At 44.8% G+C, this 23180-nt stretch overlaps 1 protein-coding gene across 12 annotated transcripts in view; it reads left to right on the top strand.

Annotated features, from left to right (window-relative positions):
- The window catches only part of PATJ (PATJ crumbs cell polarity complex component), a 150872-nt gene extending 131506 nt beyond the window's left edge, over window positions 1-19366 (top strand). For 11 of the 12 annotated variants that reach the window (XM_077928678.1, XM_077928676.1, XM_077928675.1 and 8 more), the window contains 6 exons: window positions 2304-2344; window positions 3370-3492; window positions 5738-5842; window positions 11628-11731; window positions 14909-15032; window positions 17266-19366. In XM_077928678.1, the coding sequence (XP_077784804.1) occupies window positions 2304-2344; window positions 3370-3492; window positions 5738-5842; window positions 11628-11731; window positions 14909-15032; window positions 17266-17412 (644 nt within the window). In that variant the 3' untranslated portion in view covers window positions 17413-19366. The remainder of the gene's footprint in view (window positions 1-2303; window positions 2345-3369; window positions 3493-5737; window positions 5843-11627; window positions 11732-14908; window positions 15033-17265) is intronic. The other variant, XM_077928677.1, reaches the window with a different exon arrangement.
- Window positions 19367-23180: the final 3814 nt, after the last annotated feature.

Below are 23180 nucleotides of genomic sequence, written 5' to 3'. Positions count from 1 at the left end.
TTCCCCCCGCCAGGCACGGGGCTGGGGCGGGGGAAGCCCAAGCTTCCCCCGACCCCAGCCCCCAGAATGGGAGCCAGAGCGATGCCGAAGCTGCGCGCACATTCGCCATCGCTCCCGGAGCTTGCGGGGCTGGGGAAGCCCGAGCTTCCCCAGCCCCCAGAGTGGGTCGGAGAGCACTGGCGAACGTGCATGCACCTTCGCCATCGCTCGCGGAGCTTGCGGGGCTGGGGGTGGGGGAAGCCCGAGCTTCCCCAGCCCTCAGAGTGGGTCGGAGAGCACTGGCGAAGGTGAGCGCACCTTCGCCATCACTCCCGGAGTTTGTGGGGCTGGGGGTGGGGGAAGCCCGAGCTTCCCCCGCCCCCAGCCCCCAGAACGGGTCGGAGAGCGATGGCGAAGGTGCGCGCAGCTTTGGCATCGCTCTGGGAGCTTGCCGGGCTAGGGGGATAGCTTCCTGAAGCCTGGAGAGCAAGAGGGGTTGGTGCGCGCCGACCCCTCTTGCTCTCCAGGCTTCAGCGAAAGCCTGCATTCGCCCCATAGGACGCACACACATTTCCCCTTCATTTTTGGAGGGGAAAAAGTGTGTCCTATAGGGCGAAAAATACGGTAATTCTAGTTATGAACATTTTAGTGTACGTAGTTAAGCATTGAAAGGTATTTATTTAGGGTGTTCACTGACCAAAATATAAGTTGGCAGTCTGCAAGAACTACTACTATGCACTCTGCAAGAACTACTACGCTTGCACATTTCACCCATTGTCCAGAAAACCTATAGCTAATTTTTAATCTCCTAATAGTGATCAGGGCAGAGAGCAAATTCAGGCAGACCCCAAACTACATTGGTCAGCCTACGAAGCACTTTAGATCAGGGCTTGCTGTTTTCCAAAGCACTGAATTAGGTTCCAAGGCTTGCAGTTGCACACCCCTAGTATTTACCGTATTTTGCGCCCCATAGGACGCACCGGCCCATAAGGCGCACCTAGTTTTTTGGGGAGGAAATAAAGAAAAAAATTTATTTCCCCCCCAGGCGCGGAGCTGGGGCGGGGGAAGCCCGAGCTTCCCCCGACCCCAGCCGCCAGAACAGGCTGCTCTGCACAAGCCGTGGGAGCCCTCCCGCGGCTTGCGCAGAGCTACCCGAAGCCCCGACGCAACTGCTGAGCGCACCGGGGCTTCAGGATAAGAGGCGGCTCTGCGCAAGACGGGGGAGCCCTCCCGCGGCTTGCGCAGAGCTACCTGAAGCCACGGCGCGACTGCCCAGTGCGCCGCGGCTTCGGGATAAGAGGCGGCTCTCCGCAAGCCGTGGGAGCCCTCCCGCGGCTTGCGCAGAGCTACCCGAAGCCCCGACGCGACTGCTGAGCGCGCCGGGGCTTCAGGATAAGAGGCGGCTCTGCGCAAGCCGGGGGAGCCCTCCCACGGCTTGCGCAGAGCTACCCGAAGCCACGGCGTGACTGCCCAGAGCGCCGGGGCTTCGGGATAAGAGGCGGCTCTGCACAAGCCGGGGGAGCCCTCCCGCGGCTTGCGCAGAGCTACCCGAAGCCACGGCGCGACTGCTGAGCGCGCCGGGGCTTCGGGATAAGAGGCGGCTCTGCGCAAGCCGGGGGAGCCCTCCCGCGGCTTGCGCAGAGCTACCCGAAGCCCTGGCGCGACTGCCCAGTGCGCTGGGGCTTGGGGATAAGAGGCGGCTCTGCGCAAGCCGGGGGAGGGCTCCCGCGGCTTGCGCAGAGCTACCCGAAGCCCTGACGCGACTGCTGAGTGCGCCGGGGCTTCGGGATGAGAGGCAGCGCTGCGCAAGCCGGGGAGGGCTCCCGCGGCTTGTGCAGAGTTTTCTGAAGCCTGGAGAGTGAGAGGGGTCGGTGCGCACCAAACCCTCTCGCTCTCCAGGCTTCAGCGAAAGCCTGCATTCGCCCCATAGGACGCACACACATTTCCCCTTCCTTCTTGGAGGGGGAAAAGTGCGTCCTATAGGGCGAAAAATACAGTATATCATTTGCAACAAACCTAATAAATCAAAAGTTAGGCAAAGGATACCCATATGGTATCACCATCTCTGGGCAAAGATATGCAACAGTCACCTTGTGTCTATTGGGGGTATACACTTGAACACACTTCAGTGGATAATGGGTTCCCCACTTCCATGCTCAGTGAATGGCAGACGCTAAGTCCTTTTCCAGTTGCATAATGTATTTCTTGCTCTGGCATAAACAAGCTTTTCATCAGTGATAATTTTGAAACAGCAACCAGGGTCTATAATCTCCTGATGGCATTATCTTTTAATTACAGAAACTAATTGTTCATTTCTTTATTAGTTGGGACAGATATGAGCCCGAGGACTGTGGAAATAACAAGAGTGAGTGGCTTTTCTTACTTTTCAAAGCATTTAGTTATTATTTTAAGTGAATGGAGCTACATAAGGTTCTTCCCGTGTGTAAAAGTTAGCCGCGTTTGTTTCTTAAAAAAAACAAACCCAAAATATTTCTACATTTATTTCTTAAAAAAAAAAAGTTCAGTTTTTATTTGCAGATTTATTTATTTTTTAATGAGAGGTGATGAATTCACTTTGGGCTGTATGTGAACATGGGACCAAAACAGAGTTTGGCCATTTTACTCACCCATCCTTAGTTAAATTATATCAATACCTACTAGTGGTGTAGTGGCCTTTGTATGTGATATATGTGCCATCATGTTGCCGCAGCTTATGCGCATGAGTTGCTACCAAATTAAGGGTTCTGTGGATCAATAGGAGTCTCATATAAAAGAACCAGTGACTGCCTTTAGGTTGTGTTTTACTTCTCCAATTGAACAGACTTTCCATACACGCATACATCACCTGGACTTAAGGTAAGGTAAAGGTACCCCTGCCCGTATGGGCCAGTCGTGTCCGACTCTAGGGTTGTGCGCCCATCTCACTTAAGAGGCCGGGGGCCAGCGCTGTCCGGAGAGACTTCCGGGTCACGTGGCCAGCGTGACGAAGCTGCTCTGGCAAGCCAGCACCAGCGCAGCACACGGAAACACCGTTTACCTTCCCGCTAGAAAGCGGCACCTATTTATCTACTTGCACTTGGGGGTGCTTTTGAACTGCTAGGTGGGCAGGAGCTGGGACTGAAAGACGGGAGCTCACCCTGCCGCGGGGATTCGAACCGCCGACCATGCGATCGGCAAGTCCTAGGCACTGAGGTTTTACCCACAGCGCCACCCGCGTCCCTTCATCCCCTGGACTTAGTTGTTGCTAAATCAATATTGAACGATGCACAGGAAATTGCTAGAAATTTCGCATCACTGTCATGCTTGGTTTTATTTATCACTAAGGCCCATGTGTTAAATGTCTTGAATGATGTCAACACAAATAGTTATGTTGCTAACCTCTCTGTTAAGGGTCCAAATGATGCTCTTGGTATCAGCATAGCTGGGGGCAAAGGAAGCCCATTGGGAGACATTCCAATCTTCATTGCCATGATTCAAGCCAGTGGAGTAGCAGCACGTACACACAAACTAAAAGTAAGTGAAAAAGATAAAATTATCCATATATATTGTCTTTATTTTCATGTTGCTGATTTTATTCCCCCCCCCCCCAAGAAAACTGCAAGGGTTATATATTGTTCGATATACTCGGACAGGCATTTCCATTCTATTTCGAACTGTGAAATGTGCTTCTTTCTTACTTCTGATTAGCAAAACCACCTGTGTCAACTACTGTGAGTGATTGCATAACAGTAATAATAGAAAATTGCCTTTTAAATGGACTCTGGTTTCTGGAACCAGAGTCATGTCATGCAATCTGCCATTTCAACAAAGCAAGGAAGCTGAAAGAACACAAATTGTCTCTATGAATTTACTTAAAACCCATATGGATTGTCTTGTGCTAGATCCACTGGCCTGGCTTGTGCTTCACATTAAACCATAGTTCAAAGCAAACTGTGATGTCATGTGAACAAGCAGTTTGCTGGTGCACACTGCTCAGAAGTTCCCGTAGTGTTGCACCCCTGATCCTGCACTGCAGGCACAGCAAAGCCAAAGCCTGGCTTGTCATGTCACATGGACCAGGGCTCATGTTTCCTCCAAACAAAACATAAGTATTGTTCTTGGCTTACTGCTTGTGATTTGGCAGTTTGTTTCACTCCCATTAAATTATAGTTAGTTTTAATATGATCTGCAAACTGGGCCATTGTGTGTCTTCTATGTACCTTCCTCTCTGCCTAACTCTAAGAAATATGATTGCTATTTAACCAAGTATTTGGTGATTGAGAAGCCACTTCAGACACTTAAAATGTGCTCAACACTATGTTATTTGACTTTCCTGATGAAACATGTGTGTAGAGAACTTAAATTGTGACCCGGGACATCCATGGGTACAGCCATAGGTTCAGAGCAATTATTTATGTCATTGCCACCATGTATTTTTCAGCTTCTGCAATCATAGGAACTCTTTCCAAGAGCTGGCAGCTGTTTTGGCAAACAGCCCAAGCCATGGCAAACAGCCCAAGTCCCCAGGGACCCCACAGAATACACTGGGTGGCAAAGATCCTGAATGTCTTACTTGGCCCTAAATGTTTAGGGTATTCAGTAAAGATGTGCATAGAAATAACCTCTTTTTTTAAAAAAATGTCTCCCATGGAAAGCCGAAGCATGTTTTGATTGCCTGAAATGGCTCCGAGATTTAGTGCCTACTATTTGGTTAATAGTACCATTTTATTTTTATTTTTGAAGGTAGAATATCTTTGTAGCTTTTGTATCAATATACTTAACTATAGTGATGTAAAGATGCAAGTATAAGTACCACAAAGATTATGGTTGCCTAAAAACAGCAAGATAAGATATAAGTGCCTTCTTTCCTGAACTGTTCATGCACTCTCGCTAAAAGAAGAAGAGCTTGCAGAGAGGCATTTCAAGTGTTTACTATACAGCTCTGGAATTCTTCCCACTCAGAAAACAACAACTTATCCTGGGAACATGGGGAGCCATATTGTGTGCACCACTGGTACACATATGTACCCTACAGCGATTTCCATGATAGCAGTAGTACTCTACTCCGTACCACATGTCAGGGATGAAGTTGTGTATAGGAAGAAGATTGTGTGGGGAAACAAGCTGCCTTTTCACTGTGTGAACTGGCCTCAAGACTGAACTTCATCTGGATCTGCTGTAAGACTGTTTGGTTCGACCTGCTTCTTTAGGTGAATGCTAGGACTCTGTGTGGAGGTGATGAGGCCAGTGATAACTGTCATGCCATTTATGTCACGCTTTATTTAAGTGAGACAAATGGAAAATTAAACAGGCTGTTGCAGAAAATTAATACTAAACCCTATATCTTCAGTAGTAAGTATTGGTTCCTATGTACCCCATTGACATCTGTGGTCACAGATATACTATCTACCAGAGATCATGTGATTTCTCCCATGACACTGCATATTGAAAGAATGTGCTTTTGTGCGCCGCATGCATGTGCTTGGACTGCTGTAGGCTTTTGCTACTTAGGATGTGTTTTGGTGTAATTCTCTGCTTCCAAAATTTATCAGTGAAGTAGGAGCTCTTTGTTTGTGTTCTATTACTTCCAGGAGGAGTGTTTTATCCTCCCTATGAAAAGTACTCAATGATCAAAACATAGCAGATCTCTATTGTCTTTCTATAACCGGGAAGCATGAGTATGCAGAGTCAGAACTTGCAAGAAATGTTGAGCTTTCTTCCAATTTTCCTTAATGCCAGCAATTTTTCTGTAGCTATTGTACTTTTTTTTCCCTTTTAGGTTGGCGATCGGATTGTCAGTATTAATGGGCAGCCTTTGGATGGGCTGTCTCACGCTGATGCAGTTAATCTACTGAAGAATGCTTTCGGGAGCATTATCCTGCAGGTATGATGATAAATTGAACATGCGGCTGCACAAGGATAGATAAATGGTGTTTTTAAAGAAAAGGCTGAGCATCAGTGGCGCAAGGCACCACAGCACCGCAAGGCTCTTGCTGATTTGAATTATGCAAGATGAAAGCAAGAAATTATTTCATTCAAGAGTGCTTTATTCTTGTCCATTCACACTGCGAACATGATCTTATAAAACTGAGGGGGAGAGGGAACGACTTCTTGCTGTACATGAAAAATCATCTAGGCTTTCAGTTTCTGTCACTTTTGAAACAAAAACAAATTCCCCCCTCTTGCTACATAGGTTTGATGGAGCTGCCCATCATGTTAACCTTATTTGTTCTTCAAAGCAGGAGGGGGCACAAGAAATAGCATTGCTTCTTTTGAACCGCTATATATGGCTGGTTATCAACCAAGTGGCAGTACTTGGATAGTACAATTGATCTATCATCTTAATTTGGCAGGAGGAAGGGAAAAGGTGTGTTATCTAGTAAGATGCACTCCCTTCGTGTTTGTATGGAAAAGCATTTATTTTCTTAGCAGAGCTTACAGCTCATCTAAAAAAAAATATGGGCATGCTCTTAATAAAACCAAACTTATTTCACAGTGTTGCCGTGATAAAGGGGTTGAAGGGGTTGGGTCATACACATTGCCCTAAGGAAGGAAATAATGGGGCAGGGAGTTAAACGCTTTTAAATACCACACCACCACCCACTCCCAGATTTACCATATTTTTTGCCCTATAGGACGCACTTTTTCCCCTCCAAAAATGAAGAGGAAATGTGTGTGCGTCCTATGGGGCGAATGCAGGCTTTCGCTGAAGCCTGGAGAGCGAGAGGCGTCGGTGCGCACCGACCCCTCTCGCTCTCCAGGCTTCAGGAGAGCCGCACCGCCAGCCCCACAAGCTCGGGGGAGAGCGGGAGGCGCAGCGCGCCTTTCCCGCTGTCCCCCAACTTGGTTAGAAGGCTGACGGGGGGGGGGGGAGAAGCCTGCTCCTCCCCGTCGCCAGCCCCGCAAACTCAAGGGACAGCGGGAGGCGCAGCGCGCCTTTCCCGCTGTCCCCCGACTTGGTTAGAAGGCTGGCGGAGGGCTTCCCCCTCCTGCAGCCCCGCAAGCTCCCAGAGCGATGCCAAAGCTGCACACAGCTTCGGCATGGCTCTGGGTCCTGTTCTGGGGGCTGGGGGAGGGGGAAGCTCCGCTTTCCCTGCCCCCAGCCCCTCAAGCTCCCAGAGCGATGCCTAAGCTGCACGCAGCTTCGGCACCGCTCTGGGTCCCGTTCTGGGGGCTGGCGTCGGGGGAAGCGGAGGGGGAAAAATATTTTTCCCCCTTTATTTCCCCCCAAAAAATCTAGGTGCGTCCTATGGGCCGGTGCGTCCTATAGGGTAAAAAATACGGTAAGCAATTCACACAAGCGTTCATTCTCAGCAATAACCCATATGGGGGTGGAACCATAAATGTTATGAATGCATAGCAAAACAGAAGAAAGTCAAATTTCTAATTCACTGGTGCCACTCCACAAGAAAGAGGAATGCAAAACCACAAATTCCAGGAGGAATATAAATGGGATTTAAAAACATCCCTAATCTGCCCCTGTTCTAGTTCTTGTCTTATCTGTAAATGCCTTTGCTAGTGCAATAAATGGCAAACTGACAAAATTAAAGCTGCTATCTGAGGTTATGTTAGACTCACTCCATATAGCGAATGCTGCCATGATTGTAACCAAAACGGGGCCCACTGGAGAAGGAGATCTATCAGGATTCTTAGGGAAACCCAAATGTTTGCAGAACTTTACAGAATTTTTTTTTTAAAAAAATGTAAGGGGCAAAACTCCATTTAAGAAAAGAGCCCAAAGAGGGCTTTACATGCTTAGTAGCCATGGAATGTAGAATGTTAGTTGGAAAAGAAAAATGGAAGTGACTTTGGGGGAGCATATCCATATCTGCTTTATGTAGATTTTGTTGAAGTTAATCTGATAAGGTAAGGCCTGCCTGTGCTCAGGGCAATAGGTTCTAATAATAGTAACAGGTTCTAAGCAAGATTTTAAAATATTGAAACTTGGCAAATTAACAAAAATAATTTTGTTAGATACAGCCAATCTAATGCAACTGAGGTCGCCATTATCACCACATGAACAAGCCCAGAATAAAAATCCCAGCCGAAGTTGGATGGTGAACTTTATGAGCAGATGCCATAGTTTTTAATAAACAGTGAGGAGACATTTGTTTGCATCTTTGAAAGTTAATAGAAAATAGCACTGACATGAGCTGGGCATATGACCATACTACTGCTGTCAACCAGAAGTATTGTGATTATACCTACACTGTCCCCAAAATAAGAACAGTATTATTTTAGAATGGCAGGAAACCAGATTCTATGGGGATGCAAGATTAAATATACTTGCTCATGACATGTCTGTTATATCAACACTTCCAGAAAAGCAGATTGTTCAGTTGTTCATCTTTTAAAAGGCTACCTCTCCCCCCTGCAGTATGGTTCTTATTTAATAATAATTGACCTACAGAAATAATACCATATTTTAATTGATTGTTATTTATTCACTTTCAATTTTTGCATTAAATATGCATTAAAATTAAAATTTCTACCAAAAAAAATCTTTTTTTGTAGAAAAGACATTTAAGAGTCATTGTGCAACTTGTCTTGTTTATGTTCCTGTATCCAAACAGATCAGCAAAAAAAATGGATGTGACGAATAGGAAATGGTTATATTTCATTTTAAATAACTGTACTTCTCATTTGCCCATTGATGAATCCACACCACAGAAGTGAACTCATCCTATCAATTTGATAATCATGAGTGACACATCATTAAGTAATTCTATTATCTGCTAAACCACCTCATAGTCACTGGCTATGAAAGGTCAGATAATTGTATCCACTGGTGTGGAAAGCTTTATAGTCGATATGTCCTGGGGCAGGATGGCAAAGGAGTTTGTTAATGCTGTTTGCAAATGGGAGATTAGGATCCTGGGGGAATATTTCATCCCTCCTCGCTGTTTGGATGCTGCTAGTTAATTTAATCAGCTGTCTGCAGGTGTAGTAATGAGATAAGGGGAAGCTTTTTGCAAGGTTGTTGAACTTTGATATGCTCTTACTGCCAGCCACAGATGGGTGAATATAGATATGTCCTCCTGCCAGGTTTTGCTGTTGTTTTTAACCACAAAGCACAAGCATTTTAGCTGTTTTCCCATCCTACTGGAAAATTATAGTATTATTCTACCTTATGAGTAAGGCAGAACAAGCATATAAAATATTATCTGCTGTTTAATCCGTACACTGTGATTCTGAAATCTGGACCATTTATTTTAAGAACACTGAGGGTTAGGATATCAAAACTGGAATATGCCACTAGATTTCTTCTCTTACGTGACCCAACTTCACTCAGAGGAGAATGTAGCCTTTTATTAGCTGACTCAGTAATATTACCGTATTTTTCGCACGATTGGACGCACCGGACCATAGGACGCACCTAGTTTTTTTTGGGGGGGGAAATAAAGGAAAAAATTTTCCCCTTTATTTCCCCCCCAAAAGCAGGTCAGGGAAACCGAACCAGGTCGAGGAACAGCGGGATAGTGGCGCTGCGCCTCCCTGCTGTCCCCCAAGCTTGTGGGGCTGGCCGATGTCTGTCTGGCGGGCGGGGAGCTCTGCTTCAGGGCGCCCCACCCGCCAGGCAGCAGGCTGCTATCCGCAGCGTGGGGAGCCCTGTGGGGAACTCCTGCAAGGTTCCCCACTCTGCGGATGTATGCCTGGCGCGAGGGGCGCTCTGCTTCAGGGCGCCCCACCCGCCAGGCAGCAGGCTGCTATCCGCAGCGTGGGGAGCCTTGTCGGGAACTCCTGCAAGCCTCCCCACTCTGCGGATGTCTGCCTGGCGCGAGGGGCGCTCTGCTTCAGGGCGCCCCACCCGCCAGGCAGCAGGCTGCTATCCGCAGCGTGGGGAGCCCTGTGGGGAATTCCTGCAAGGCTCCCCATGCTGCGGATGTGTTCCCGAAGCGCCTGGAGCTCTGCTTTCAGGGCGCCTGGCGCTCCGGGAAGCAGGCTGAGCGGAGCGCTAATCCCGAAGCCCCAAGCTTCGGGATTAGCGCGGCGCTTCGCTAGCCCTGGGAGAGCCACGCAACGTCGCGGGGCTCTCCCAGGGCTAGCGAGACCTTGCCGGCACCCAGAAGCTTGGGGCGCGCTGAGCTCCGCGCGCCCCAAGCTTCGGGATTAGCGCGGCGCTTCGCTAGCCCTGGGAGAGCCACGCAACGTCGCGGGGCTCTCCCAGGGCTAGCGAGACCTTGCCGGCACCCAGAAGCTTGGGGCGCGCTGAGCTCCACGCGCCCCAAGCTTCGGGATTAGCGCGGCGCTTCGCTAGCCCTGGGAGAGCCACGCAACGTCGCGGGGCTCTCCCAGGGCTAGCGAGACCTTGCCGGCACCCAGAAGCTTGGGGCGCGCTGAGCTCCACGCGCCCCAAGCTTCGGGATTAGCGCGGCGCTTCGCTAGCCCTGGGAGAGCCATGCAACGTCGCGGGGCTCTCCCAGGGCTAGCGAGACCTTGCCGGCACCCAGAAGCTTGGGGCGCGCTGTGCTCCGCACGCCCCAAGCTTCTGGATTAGCGCAGCGGTCCGCTAGCCGTGGGAGAGCTGGGTCTCCCACGGCTAGCGGATAGCTTCCTGAAGCCTGGAGAGCGAGAGGGGTCGGTGCGCACCGACCCCTCTCACTCTCCAGGCTTCAGCGAAAGCCTGCATTCGCTCCATAGGACGCACACACATTTTCCCTTGCTTTTTGGGAGGGAAAAAGTGCGTCCTATGGTGCGAAAAATACGGTAATTGGGTGAAAAGACTTCTTTTAGAGATGGGCATGTTTCACCATTCTTGCATTGGTTCATCTTATAAATGAACCGACCTATTACTCCCCAGTTGGTAAGTAGCTCCATTTATGGCCAAACCAATCCAAGTTTTCATGGAAGCAGCCTTCAGCAAAACAACACAGATGCAAAAGAGTAAAATTTGGAGGGGAGGCAAAGAAAACCCCCACAGAGGACTTTTGGCCAAGACGATCTCCTGTAGGAATGATCATTTGACACCCAGCTCCCTGTAGTTAGATAATTTTCTAATGCTGTTCCTCTTCTTCGAGGTAAGCATTATTGAGCCCCTTCTTGATTTGCTAATTTTTGTGTCCCAAAATAGCATGTGCAAAAAGCTTAATTCATTCTTGCAATGGATACAGGTAAGGCAAAAGGGGTAGGAGTTTAATATGTTCATCTACTTGCCTTCCAAGTCTAGAAAAAAATAAGCATCATACGTGTGTGCATATGCTTAACTGGAAGTAAATCTCATTTAACTTGGGGGATTTACTTCTGGGCAAACATACCGTCTTTTCTTTTGAAAAGCTGAATAGGGCTAAATCGAGACACAACAAAAAGTGTTTCTGGAAAACATGTTGTAAACTTCATAATGGGAAATCACGTTGGCTAAAGGTGGGACTCCACAGCGCCATCTGGTGTCACAGTGTTATAACACATATAAAACACTTTTTCTTTACTAATGTAGCTGAGTCCCAGGTTATATAAATGGCTTTCATTAGCCTTCTCTCTAGGCACAAATGATGTCTTTATCCACTTAGCTTTAACAATGCTACAGTCTTGAGTGCTTCCACAATTCACTCATCAGTTAAAGTTCCCTTTTAATTAGGAAAAGTGGCTTTCTAAGAATACAGAATTTGCTGCTTGATAATATGCTAGCTAATATATATGTTTAGATTTGTCACTTTCACTTTGTCTTGCAGGTTGTAGCTGACACCAACATCAGTGCCATCGCCAGCCAGCTAGAGAGCATGACTGCTAGCACTAATTTTAGCCCACCTACAGAAAACCATCCTGAAGACCCAGAGTAAGTTGTGCTGATACTTAAATTTTCTAGAGGAAGCAAAACACTGCCCTGAAGAAGTTGAGAATGCTGAGTTTAACGGCATTGATATTTGGATTTGCGATCAGTTTTAACAAATTACTTTGGACTTTGAGCATGCATTATAATTTGTCCCTTGCTTTCTATAGCTAAAAGGCTTTTAAGTTGCCATAACAATTTGAGCTTCCATAACTCCAAAATTTTGAATTCCATGCTGTTGTCAAAAATTGCCATTAGTTAGGTGCAGCAGATGGTATGGCTGCTAGTGAAACTGGTTGAATGGTTTAGCTGGGGTGATTTCGTTATGGTATGTTGAGAATCAGAAAGTATTTGAGGTGTTGGTGTCTAAATCTTGGTTTTCCCCCATGTTGTCTGAAATAATGGAGATGCATATAAATGGATTGTAGGGGGGGGTGGATTATAGCTTAATACTGTACACATTGTGAGATTTTCCAAATTCGGTGGGATGAAAGATTTATGCTACAATCTATACCATCTTACTTGGAAGTAATCAAACTTAGTGGGGCTTACATTTGAATAGACATGTACAGTATCAGTCTTCATGCATAAATCTAATAGATTGTCATACCAAGGGCAGATGATTCTTTTCTCTGTAGTCAAGATCCACAAATGCACTGGAGTTTTCCTTGTAAAATGCCACCTTGTCCATTTGATTGAAATACTTAGGGAGTCCAATTGTGTTTTATAAGCTGGTCTCCGACCGTAATAAATTATCTATTCTATTCTATTCTATTCTATTCTATTCTACTTAGGGAGTCTTTTTCCTTAATGTACCTCTTGCCTTATGCATCTTACTTTTGCTGCTTCCTTGTGACATCTTTCAGTCTGAATAATGTCAGGGTTGTATTTATCCAGTGATTCTGAATAAGTATTGCACAATGAAGAATTTTTCATACAACATGTGATCTCTAGACCTTGTGAAAGGAGTGGAGGGGAGGAGTATATCAGCAAGAGAAAGAGAAAATCAGTGGGGTTTTCAGTGGCATTGCAAGGAGGGGTGGACCTCAGTCTCCTACCTTGCTTCTTGCCCTTCTTCATGACTAAAAGAAGCCCTATAAATTAGGCATATAAGCAACTATGCAATTTCCTACATGGTATGGGTTGTACCATGCTCCTTTTCTTAGTATAGACTTTGGGTAGGGTCGCTGCTCTTTTTAGAACTTGGGTAGGGAGTATCCTGCCTGTATGTCAGTAGACCCAATGATACATCCCATCTCTATTATTTTAGGAACAAGGGTTAGATATGCTTTTGTTGTTCAAGAGCACCTGTTGAAATGCTTGGCTGTCCTCAGCCTCTTCCCTTGATAGATTATGTAAACATTTTTGTTTTCAGCTGCTAGTCTTGAATATAATTGCTAATAACACAAAAATATGCAAATGTGAATCTTCTAGGCTGCCAGAAGATTTGGAGGGTTTTATTATTATTATTATTCTGATTGACTTGTGACAACCAATCCTCCTGAGTTTCCTCCACTGATGTGTTGTCATGTTGATTCTGCTCCTATCTGGCTACATTTTCGCTTGAGCTGAGTTATGACAACTACAATTCCAGATGATCTGCCCTTAGAGAAATAAAATGAAGAACAGCTTTGCCCACTCTTCCTGAAAAAGCTTCTAGATGCATGCTCCATAAAGTTTCTCTTTGGCTTTACTTTTAGTCTTTTCTCCCCTTTGATTCATGATAACACCAGTCACCAAAACTCAAGTTCAGATTACTCTTTGCATCTGTTTCATTGAATGGTGCTGGGTTATTTCTTATCAAATGACTCCCCAGTCTTCTTGTAAACATTCCAACTCAGCAATTGGTGTTTTATCTATTTCCTTAAAGGGGGGGGGGGCTCATTTCTGCTGTTGGTTCCATTGCAAGTCAGATGCACATCTCAAAACTTGCGGTTTGCTGAGGGGGCTGCCCTGGTATTATTTTCTTCCACATTGGTCGTGGTTAAACAAATATTGGGACTGTCTTCTCTCATCTGTAGCTGCCATCATTAGTAGCTTCACTTCTTAGATAGTGAGCTTCATTTTAAAATACATATACTGTGGAATCACAGGGCCACAAACATCTTTCATACAACCACTTTCCTTCCAGCCTGGATCTTCTGAGTAGCAATTCACTTCAATACCATTCAACAATCTATAGGTTAGTCCTTGCCTGCTGTAAGCAGAGCACAGGTTTCTGCTAGATATAATTGTTTTGAAAAGTACATGCATCAAGCAAAGCAAATCACTTATGCACTCCTGCTATCCTAGTGTTGCCAACTTTTTGTGAGCTTTCTTCATGCCATGGTTCTCCTCTGTGAACAGCTAAAAACATCAGCAGTTAAACATTTTCTAGTTTTCACTGATGAGAAAAAGTTCAACTGGCCAATGCCTACCTCTTATGCTGCTGACAAAAGCATATAGAGTCAGAGGTGGAGGAAACCTTAACAGCTCTATTATAGGTCAACACAGGGCCATCATTGGGCACTTCCTGAGGCCCATATTTCCTGAGGGAAACTCAGCAAGATGGGTGGGGTATAAATTATTATTAATTCTTCTTCTTCTTCTTCTTCTTCTTCTTATTATTATTATTATTATTATTATTATTATTATTATTATTTATTTTCTCCAGCAAGGAACCCAGTGTCAACCTCCTCAGCCTCCTTGATGTCATTGTCTGTTTATTTGCCCCCTCTCAGCATGTAAGCAGTGAGAAGACTGAGGAGATAGACCAGTATCCTTCACATGCCTTAGTTAGAGTGCAACTTTGGGAAGTTGAGAGGATTAGGCCCAGAGGGAAAGTGTAGTGCAAAGGATTGGACAGTATTGCCATCAGTGAGAAGGAGGCGTCTCACTGAGGACATATTTACAAAGGTCCTTCAAAAACCTAGAGCCAGCACTAATCTCACATAGCTAATTCGTGAGAAAGCCCAGTAGCTCAGTGGTGGAGCATATCCTTTGTGTACACAAGATCTGAATTTCAGACCTTGGCCTTTCCAATATCAGTGCTTGGAAAGGCTCTTCTGCCTGATACCCTGTAGAGCTACTGCCAACTAGATCAATACACACCATTGATCTGACAGTGTGCAGCCGTTTCAATTAGGTTACCTTTCCACTTATTAAATAAGCTCTGTTTTAAGTGGCATTTGCTGTGTTTTCCAGATCACCTCAGCCTAAGATTATTGTGTTGGAGAAAGGCTCAGATGGATTGGGATTTAGTATTGTAGGGGGCTATGGAAGTCCCCATGGAGACCTCCCTATTTATGTCAAGACCATTTTTGCAAAGGTAATCGACAAGAAAAGATGAACCTATGCATGTATCTTCGCTGCTTCAAAATACATTTGTAACAACTAATTTCATTTTAATTTGATCAAAGCCACTCTTTGATTGGGGAAAGTGGGGGGCAGTCTGTGAGTTTCCATATCTTGGAAAATCGGAACTACACCCCCAGCAGGCTGTTGCTAAAATTTTTTAAAAGTTGTCTATTGACTAGGTGAATGGATGTCATCAGCTGTGTACACACCATACATTTAAAGCACATACCCTCCTCCAAGAGTCCTGAGAACCGTAGTTTAGCTCTCACAGAGCTACAGCCCACTCCCCACCCTTAACAACGTACAGTTCTTAGCAGGAAAGGTTCTTGAAATGTAAGGTGTGTTTACAGTCATCCTTAAAGTTCAGCTTCTATCACATCAGAAAGGTGTTGGGCTCTCAAGCTCTCATTTTTGGAATGAAGAAAAGTCATTTTCCTAAGTTAGATGCTGAAGGCCCCTTTAAAAGCACCAGCCTGAGGTCCAATTCACAATTAATGTGTGATAGCATGTCAAGTTTTTTTAAATAGCAGCTGTGGGGAGGAGCTGATCAGAATTGAGATCTCAGCACATGGGAAAGGGAGGCTTAACTCTGGTACTAGTGCAAATCCCTTCCTGAGCTACTGTTACCAGGAGAGAAGTTTACACAGCTGCTATTTTGATTTTTCAAAGCCATACATTTTAATTGCAGCCGTGCATTTATCGTCACTCCTAGTTCACCATGATACCTCTGGCATCAGGTGTATCCTTCGTTCCTCTCCCACTTAAATATTCAAATAAGTGTTCACGTACCTGTTTCTGGGTGTTTTACTCTTTGTTGATCTGGTGTATCATATTCTTTGTTCATTGCATTATTTTCCGTATTTTCATGTTTCTTACTCCCAACTGAACAGTTTTGGGCATTATATAACAAGGTTGCATCAAATTTTATGCACAGCCCGTTGTGCATATCTTGTTTCAATCTTTGCTTAAATGTGCAGAATCTGAAATGCGAAACAGACATTTAAAAAAAAAGATGTCTTTGTGCAGAAATTATAAACGGACTGGAATATTGGAGAGCTGAGAACATATAAAAATGCCCACAAAGGGGAGTATTAGAAAATGGGACACTGTTTGCAATCAGGTTAGCACAGCTTCAGGTACTTAGTTTAGACATTAATTTAAAAAACAAACAAAAAAACACAGGAGTCCTGCCATGGCCACCTGTTGTGACCTAGCAACTCAACGATTCACCCAGCAACTGACACAAATAGTATACATCAGTTATCTCATCTTGCAAAGCTGGCAGCACTGACCTACTTGACCAGCATTGTGTTAGTTTTAAAAAAAAAGTGTGACAATTTTACATCATCAGTTCACATTTTCAACAAGCTGTGTGCCTGTGATTTGAAGCCATGTGTGCAAATCTTTATCCTATGATGCATGACTTATTCCTTCCAGAGTTCTTATGTGGGCTATCAGTACACATCTTTTGAAAAGTGGTGCTTCTGCTAATAGCAGCCTGCTGAGTAATAGTGCAGCAAAGGAAGTTCTCCTCAACTTTCCCTAAAAGCAGATGGCTAGCCACTGTGTGGCCAATAGCAATCTCTGGAAAGCTAATTCAGCAGCACAAGATGCGGTGTGTGTGTGTAAATCTCAAAAGGGCAACTTTATGGATACTTGGTACTCATTTATGCAATATGCAAGAACTAGCCCACACAGTGAGAGGCTCCCAGAAGTGCATCAGGCCTTATGGAAAGATCTCATTTCCAAACATTGCATGGCCCAGTTGGCAGCCAACCAGGTCTAGAGCAATGAATGTGTGCCTCTATACCATTGATGGCATATGGGACACACACACCTACATGTGCGCTTGATTTCCTCTTCAATCTCTTTATTACAGTCAGTAATCAGTATTCAGTTGATTTGATCTGGTTCTGTTTGGTTTTATCAAAAAAAGAACAACAATGGCAGGGAGTACCATTGACACGCCTAATCTTGGCGGTGGGGGCAGTCTGGTCTAGACCAGAATCTTCTCTCCACCCCTTTTCGTCATCATCTGTGAAGTGTTTGAAGCATTAATGGCCACAAATGCTCCAAGAAGCATTAATAATGTTAATGGAATGTCACCGATGAGGGTGGTTTGTGTATGTCTCTTTTTATTCTTCTTTAATTAAGCCCCTTCAAATTGCTTGGCCTCTGATGTGCCATTTCTGTTTTTTTTTCAGGGAGCAGCTGCAGATGACAGCAGACTAAAGCGTGGCGATCAGATTTTAGCAGTTAATGGAGAGACTCTGGAAGGCGTGACTCATGAGCAAGCTGTAGCAATTCTGAAGCGCCAGAAAGGGACTGTAACACTAACAGTGTTGTCATGAGATTTTGCTGCAAATTCAATCTGGGCTGGATGCAATTTGTTTCTGCGCATTGCTAGAGCTGCTATAAAACAATCCTGTGTGGGATGAAAACCCAAGTCTGTCTAAATTTAGCACACCATTAATCATGTCGCCTGTGCTGTTTACATCCATTGTAGATGTTCGTTTTGCCTAGTCATTGAAACTAATTGTGAAATCCTTAAGCCCACCCACCCCCATTCATCCCTGGTTTCCTTTGAATGTGCTTCCTGGCTCCTGCTTTGCCCAGAACTGCCATCAACCAATAGGAAGTAAAGTCACTGAAACAAAAATTAGCTTCTACACAAGAAAGAAATTAGCTTATTGTTGGATCCCATCTCATGCACAGAGATAACTACAGAGTGGCTTTTCATCTCATTCATGGTTTACTTACATTCGTTCTTTTCCCCCCCAGCCATTCCAGAAAACATTAAAAATGTAATTCAATTACTGCTGTTCTAAATGATGAAATATCAGATTCTCCCATGGGAAATTAATTGTAAACTGTGTTCTAATCATGAAATGTCAACGCTCCCTGTCTAATCTCTCTGGATAGATATTTGTAAGTTAGTGGCAATCATGACAAGTCAATTTCAGCCTCTCCTTAGTTTGTGTGTGCCATTGTTTTAAAGGCTGGCTCCCAAAAATTCTTGAGATGGATTGGCATGAGCCTTTTGAAGGGGCTGTCTCGAGGGAGCTGGTTCAGTGATAGGGATGGTTTGTACAGTATAAAGCTTAATTGCACAGAGGCAGAAGGAAGCACCTTAACTTGAAATAGGGCTACGCATTATTTATAATGACAATATAGCAAAATAAACCTGGTGGCTCAAGTTTAAATTTATGTAGTACAATGTCATTGTCGTCAGTAAACAAAGTGACAATTTTCTATCTAAAGCCTGCAATTTCTGTAGAATGTATGTAAACTGTATGATACAATTAGAATGCAATAACATTCATGTTGATTGTATATGTGCTAAATTCGTCAAAGGTGACACAGTAATCAAAGAAAAGGTGGTTTTGTCTCGTTAAGATTATTGTCTTTGTTTTATGTGCTATGTTTGGATATAGCTAATCACAAAGTGCTTTAAGCTACTGGAATACTTTCATGGGTGTTCCTTGAATAGTGCCTGGAAGAAGATTTTAAAGGATTTCTACACATCAGTGTGCAGATTAATGCTAGTAATATTTCTAAGAAATGCTAAGAAGATGTCCCAGGAAGAAAACTGAAGAACACTTTAAAGGCTGGAGGCATTCTGTTTGATAACATATGCTGAAGTTCACACTGCACACCCATAATTAAACTTGAAAAAGCATTTTAGACTTGTTTAAGGATTGTGACCAAAATCTGTTGATCATTCTAGTTTAGTTTTGACCAAAAATGTGTAATTTGACAGTTCCCAACCATTCTTTTGAATTTCACCCCAGCTTTTGCCCTTTTATTCATATGTTTCTGATATAAAGAATGATGAGCTTCTATAACTGAGATATTTTGCACTCCCTGTTGCTCAAGGCAGAGATCACATGATTGCTGCTTGTAATTTGCACTCTTCTGTGTGCCACATATAGTACTGCCAAAAACTGCATTGCAACCTGCAACTGAGCTGGTAGGGAAGTAAGTGCTATATGTAGAAGATAAAAAGGCACAATCTGCTAGGAAGTTCTCCTTGCTTTGAGCCCCGTTGAGATGAATGGGAACTGTCTGAACATGGTGTGGGCAGGGCTTAAGGCAGGAAAGCCTCCCAATGGATTGTGCCTCAATTCTTTTAATGAAGCCTGCATTATGCTTTTTTTTAGTATATGGGCTTTTGGTTTGTTTAATAATGCTGATTTCTGTGATATGGGCGGGAGGTAACAAAACATATAGTTCATTTATGTATGGCAGTAAAATAAAATGTTTTACGACTTCCAAAGATTTGAAATAAAATTCACTTGCAAAAAGCTGGAGGAATACTGGAGCAGAGTCAATATTGCACCAATGCACAGAAGCCTAACTTTATCTTAGAAGAGAAAAGATACATCCCAGATGACATTTTTCCTGGAACAAACGCTTAAAAATGAGTATCATTTGGGAGCATGGGCTAAGGACTGTTGATTCTTAGCAATTTTGTCCCTTGCTAAGTTGTTATTTTTTTTACTTGTTACCCGCACTTAACACTAAGGTCCCAGGGTGGGTTATAGCATTAAAACACAAGATTAAAAACAATATTGTATCAAGTTGTTATAGCAGGCCTGTGAGGGCATCGGAGCAATGCTCTCCTGGCCAGGCCTTAAGCCACTTAATCTAGCCGTCAACATTCCCATTTCATAGCTTGCAGGTCACTGCCGTACCAACTTGATCTACAGTGGTGCCCCGCAAGACGAATGCCTCACAAGACGAAAAACTCGCTAGACGAAAGGGTTTTCCGTTTTTTGAGTCGTTCCGCAAGACGAATTTCCCTATGGGCTTGCTTCGCAAGACGAAACGTCTTGCGAGTTTGTTTCCTTTTTCTTAAAGCCGCTAAGCCGTTAATAGCCACTAAGCCGCTAATAGCCATGCTTCGCAAGACGAAAAAACCGCAAGACGAAGAGACTCGCGGAACGGATTAATTTCGTCTTGCGAGGCACCACTGTACATGCTCCACAGCGAAAGCAAGGCCAGTCAGGAGCATTTGTCACGTGTTCAGCACAACTCACCATCCCACAGTGAGACAAGAGCCTCAACAGGAGTGCCAGCCACATTAGCTGGGAAAACCCCCAGGGCATTCAGGAATCCATCCATCTTTGAGGGTAGACCATCTCAGACCATTGCAGAGTAGGGTAGCTATATTCAGCCCAAATCTCACCATGGCATTGTCCATCCTCAACACAGCAAGAATACAGTGGTACCTCAGTTTAAGAACTCTGTTTAAGAACGCCGCAAAACCAAAATAGTGTTCCGGTTAGCGAACTTTACCTTGGTCTACAAACAGAAGCCAAACAGTGGAAGGGTACTGGCAGCGGGAGGCCTCATTAGGGAAAGCGCACCTCAGTTTAAGAATGGCTTTGGTTTAAGGACTGACTTCTGGAACGGATTAAATTTATAAACAGAGATACTACTGTGTTAGCAATCTGTTCTAGGGCATACCTAGTCACATATGTTGGACCCTTTGGAAATAACACTGAAAACAGAAGAAAGCTAAACTGCTTTGTAGGCAAATGTTATCTTGCAGCCAATGGCAATAGGAACAGTTTAATGCAGAACAGATTAAGCATGTAATCTTTTGAAATAAGCCCTCTGGCCAATTTCAAGATCAGCAATATGACTCCTCGTTAGGTAATAAGCATTCCCCCCCCCCCCCGGGAACTTCTGCCTTCCGAAATAGCTCAGAGACCAGGTGTATAATGTTAAAAGCATCCAATCTTGATAGTTTTTCTGAGCAGCAGGATCCACCAGTGCCCATTTTAAAATTCATTTTTCAAGTGCTAAAAGCGCTATCCATGTGACCAAGTGGGGCTGCCCTTTAGAGTGACACTGGCATGCTCTTTCAGCAGTCACACCTATATAGCATATGCTCCAGTTATCCACATCCTTATGTTGGCTTTTGGAGCTGCTTTTGCAGGAAAACAAAATATTTGTATGAGCTGGTGAAATTGCTACTCGCCCTGTGCCCTTGGCCTTCTGCTGACTGAAGGGGGGGGGGCAAGAGTGTGCCTGTTCTTCCTACAGCCTTACAAGTCCTACACCTACAAGCAGTTTGATAGAAGGAACGGAACAATACAAACCAAGAAAAGATAAGGAGGATGGCAAGAATTTCATTGCCAAGAAGCAATTATTTCCACTATGTGGCTTCAGAAGCAGAAGCTTGCGTTGCAAGCCCCAAGTTTATATCAAAAGGAGACTCGGGGCCATTTGAGGGGCATATCATAGGCTCTCCAAGCTGAGTTCCTGCTTCAAAATCACACCCTTAGAGATATTTTCCACATTGACCTACCTCTCTTTAAGATCACAAAGTGGGACGACTTCTCTATTATCTTCAACTTCTTATTGTTAAAGCAATCTTATTCTATGAAATTGAGTTGGAAGAGCATGCTCAGCTGAGACAATTTTATCTGTCTTTATAGCTCTGTGCTTTCGCATTCTTGCCAGATAAGCAGGAAATCTACCCATAACTCTCCGGTTATGAGCCATTAATGTTCTCTGCGGGTCTATCCTCTATATCTTGGAAAGCAGGTAAAAAGTGAATATATTATTATTGCAGCGCAAAATGGTCTTGGAAAGATATATTTCTTTACTGGCAAATCAAATATAATCACCGCTGCCAGGAACCCTGCCAATAAGCCCATTGCTTTACAATTAAAGTGTTGGAGGTTTGCAAGTTCCATGTGGACAGATTACGGTGGCCATATTTCCATATTGCCAGTCCCCCAAGGCAACCACGCAAAAGGCAAGCTCTTCGACCAGTCAATCCTTTAGGACCAAGGTGGCAAGTGAAGAAAAAAGGACTCTCACCAATGCCGTCTCGGCCGCGGATGCAGTGATGAAAATAAATCAGGGGCCACCTCAAACCACCCCCTACCCCTGGCGCATCTGCCAGAGCAGCACACAGGAGCAAGACTCCACAAGGGCTGCCTAACCGAACTATAGCTTAGGGCCCCACTCTCTTGGCGGCCCCCCAAAAAATTAAAGGAAAAAACTGGATGTACATTTCTAAAAAACAAATAAAAACCTACATAAAGCAACAGTGTTTTGTGTTGTGTAGGCTCTTATGATGTAAGTAATGTGCCCCGTCTGCTAGCCTGCTCCCTAAAATATCACTGGTTTGCTCATTTTTATATATAGGTTGCCTACATTCTGCATGGACTGGTTGTGTGGCAACATGTGCAAATGGCTTTAGATACCAATTAGGTCCATAAATTACCACATAGCATATATTGAACACAAAAAACAGTGACAATTTGTTGTTGACAAAGGACAGCTAGACATATAAAGGGCCCCATTACCTTCAGTAGCTTAGGGCCTCACCAAACCTAAATCCAGCCCTGGCTGCCTCACATTGCCGCAGTGGCAGTTGGCCACGAGGAGCTCTCTGACAGGTGATGGAGGCAGTCCCCCTTCTCCTCTGCAGCTGAAAATGGGTCAGAGGGTGAAAACACAAATGTCCCACGGTGCCAACAGGGCAAAGCAAGGGAAAACGCCTGGTGCCCTTCCTCAGAGAAGAAGGAGCGACCCCTGGCCAAGAGGGCGATAGCCTGGTGCTGTGTGGAGGTGTCTGGCACTAAAACCCTATGCACCGAGTGAGAGGAGTGGGGTTGGCAGGAGAAGGAGCCTCTGGCTTTGTCTCAGAGACAAGAAGCGGCACTTGCCCTCCCAAGTGGGGAGGGAGGCAACAGCTGCCCCCACAAGGTGTGTCTCAGCGCTCCTTGCTCCCCTGCCCCCTCTTCACTCCCTCTTTCACACGTTCCTCCTTGTTGAGCTTTTTCTGGTAATATCTCCCCCAAAAATTAAAGTTTGGGGGAATTTTTAAACCATTTTTAATGCTTTAAATGGCCCTACTTGCCATATGTCTGGATTTAACGGACATTCTGTCAATTTAGCAAAAATCCACCCGGATGCCATTTTTCAGCCCGATTCCCAGATGTGTCTGGGAAACTCCAGATGTATTGCAGCCATAGGATGGATGCACTTAAGATTATTTTAGGATTATATTCAAGAGCAGCAAGTGTTGCCTGAAGTCACTAGGTTTCCCACAAATATCTAATTGGGGGAAAGAATTGTTGCAGTAATATACAAAAAG

The sequence above is a fragment of the Podarcis muralis genome, chromosome 5 (genome assembly GCF_964188315.1).
Source record: "Podarcis muralis chromosome 5, rPodMur119.hap1.1, whole genome shotgun sequence".
NCBI classification, from domain to species: Eukaryota; Metazoa; Chordata; class Lepidosauria; order Squamata; family Lacertidae; genus Podarcis; species Podarcis muralis.
This window is presented reverse-complemented; position numbering and strand designations above follow the sequence as displayed.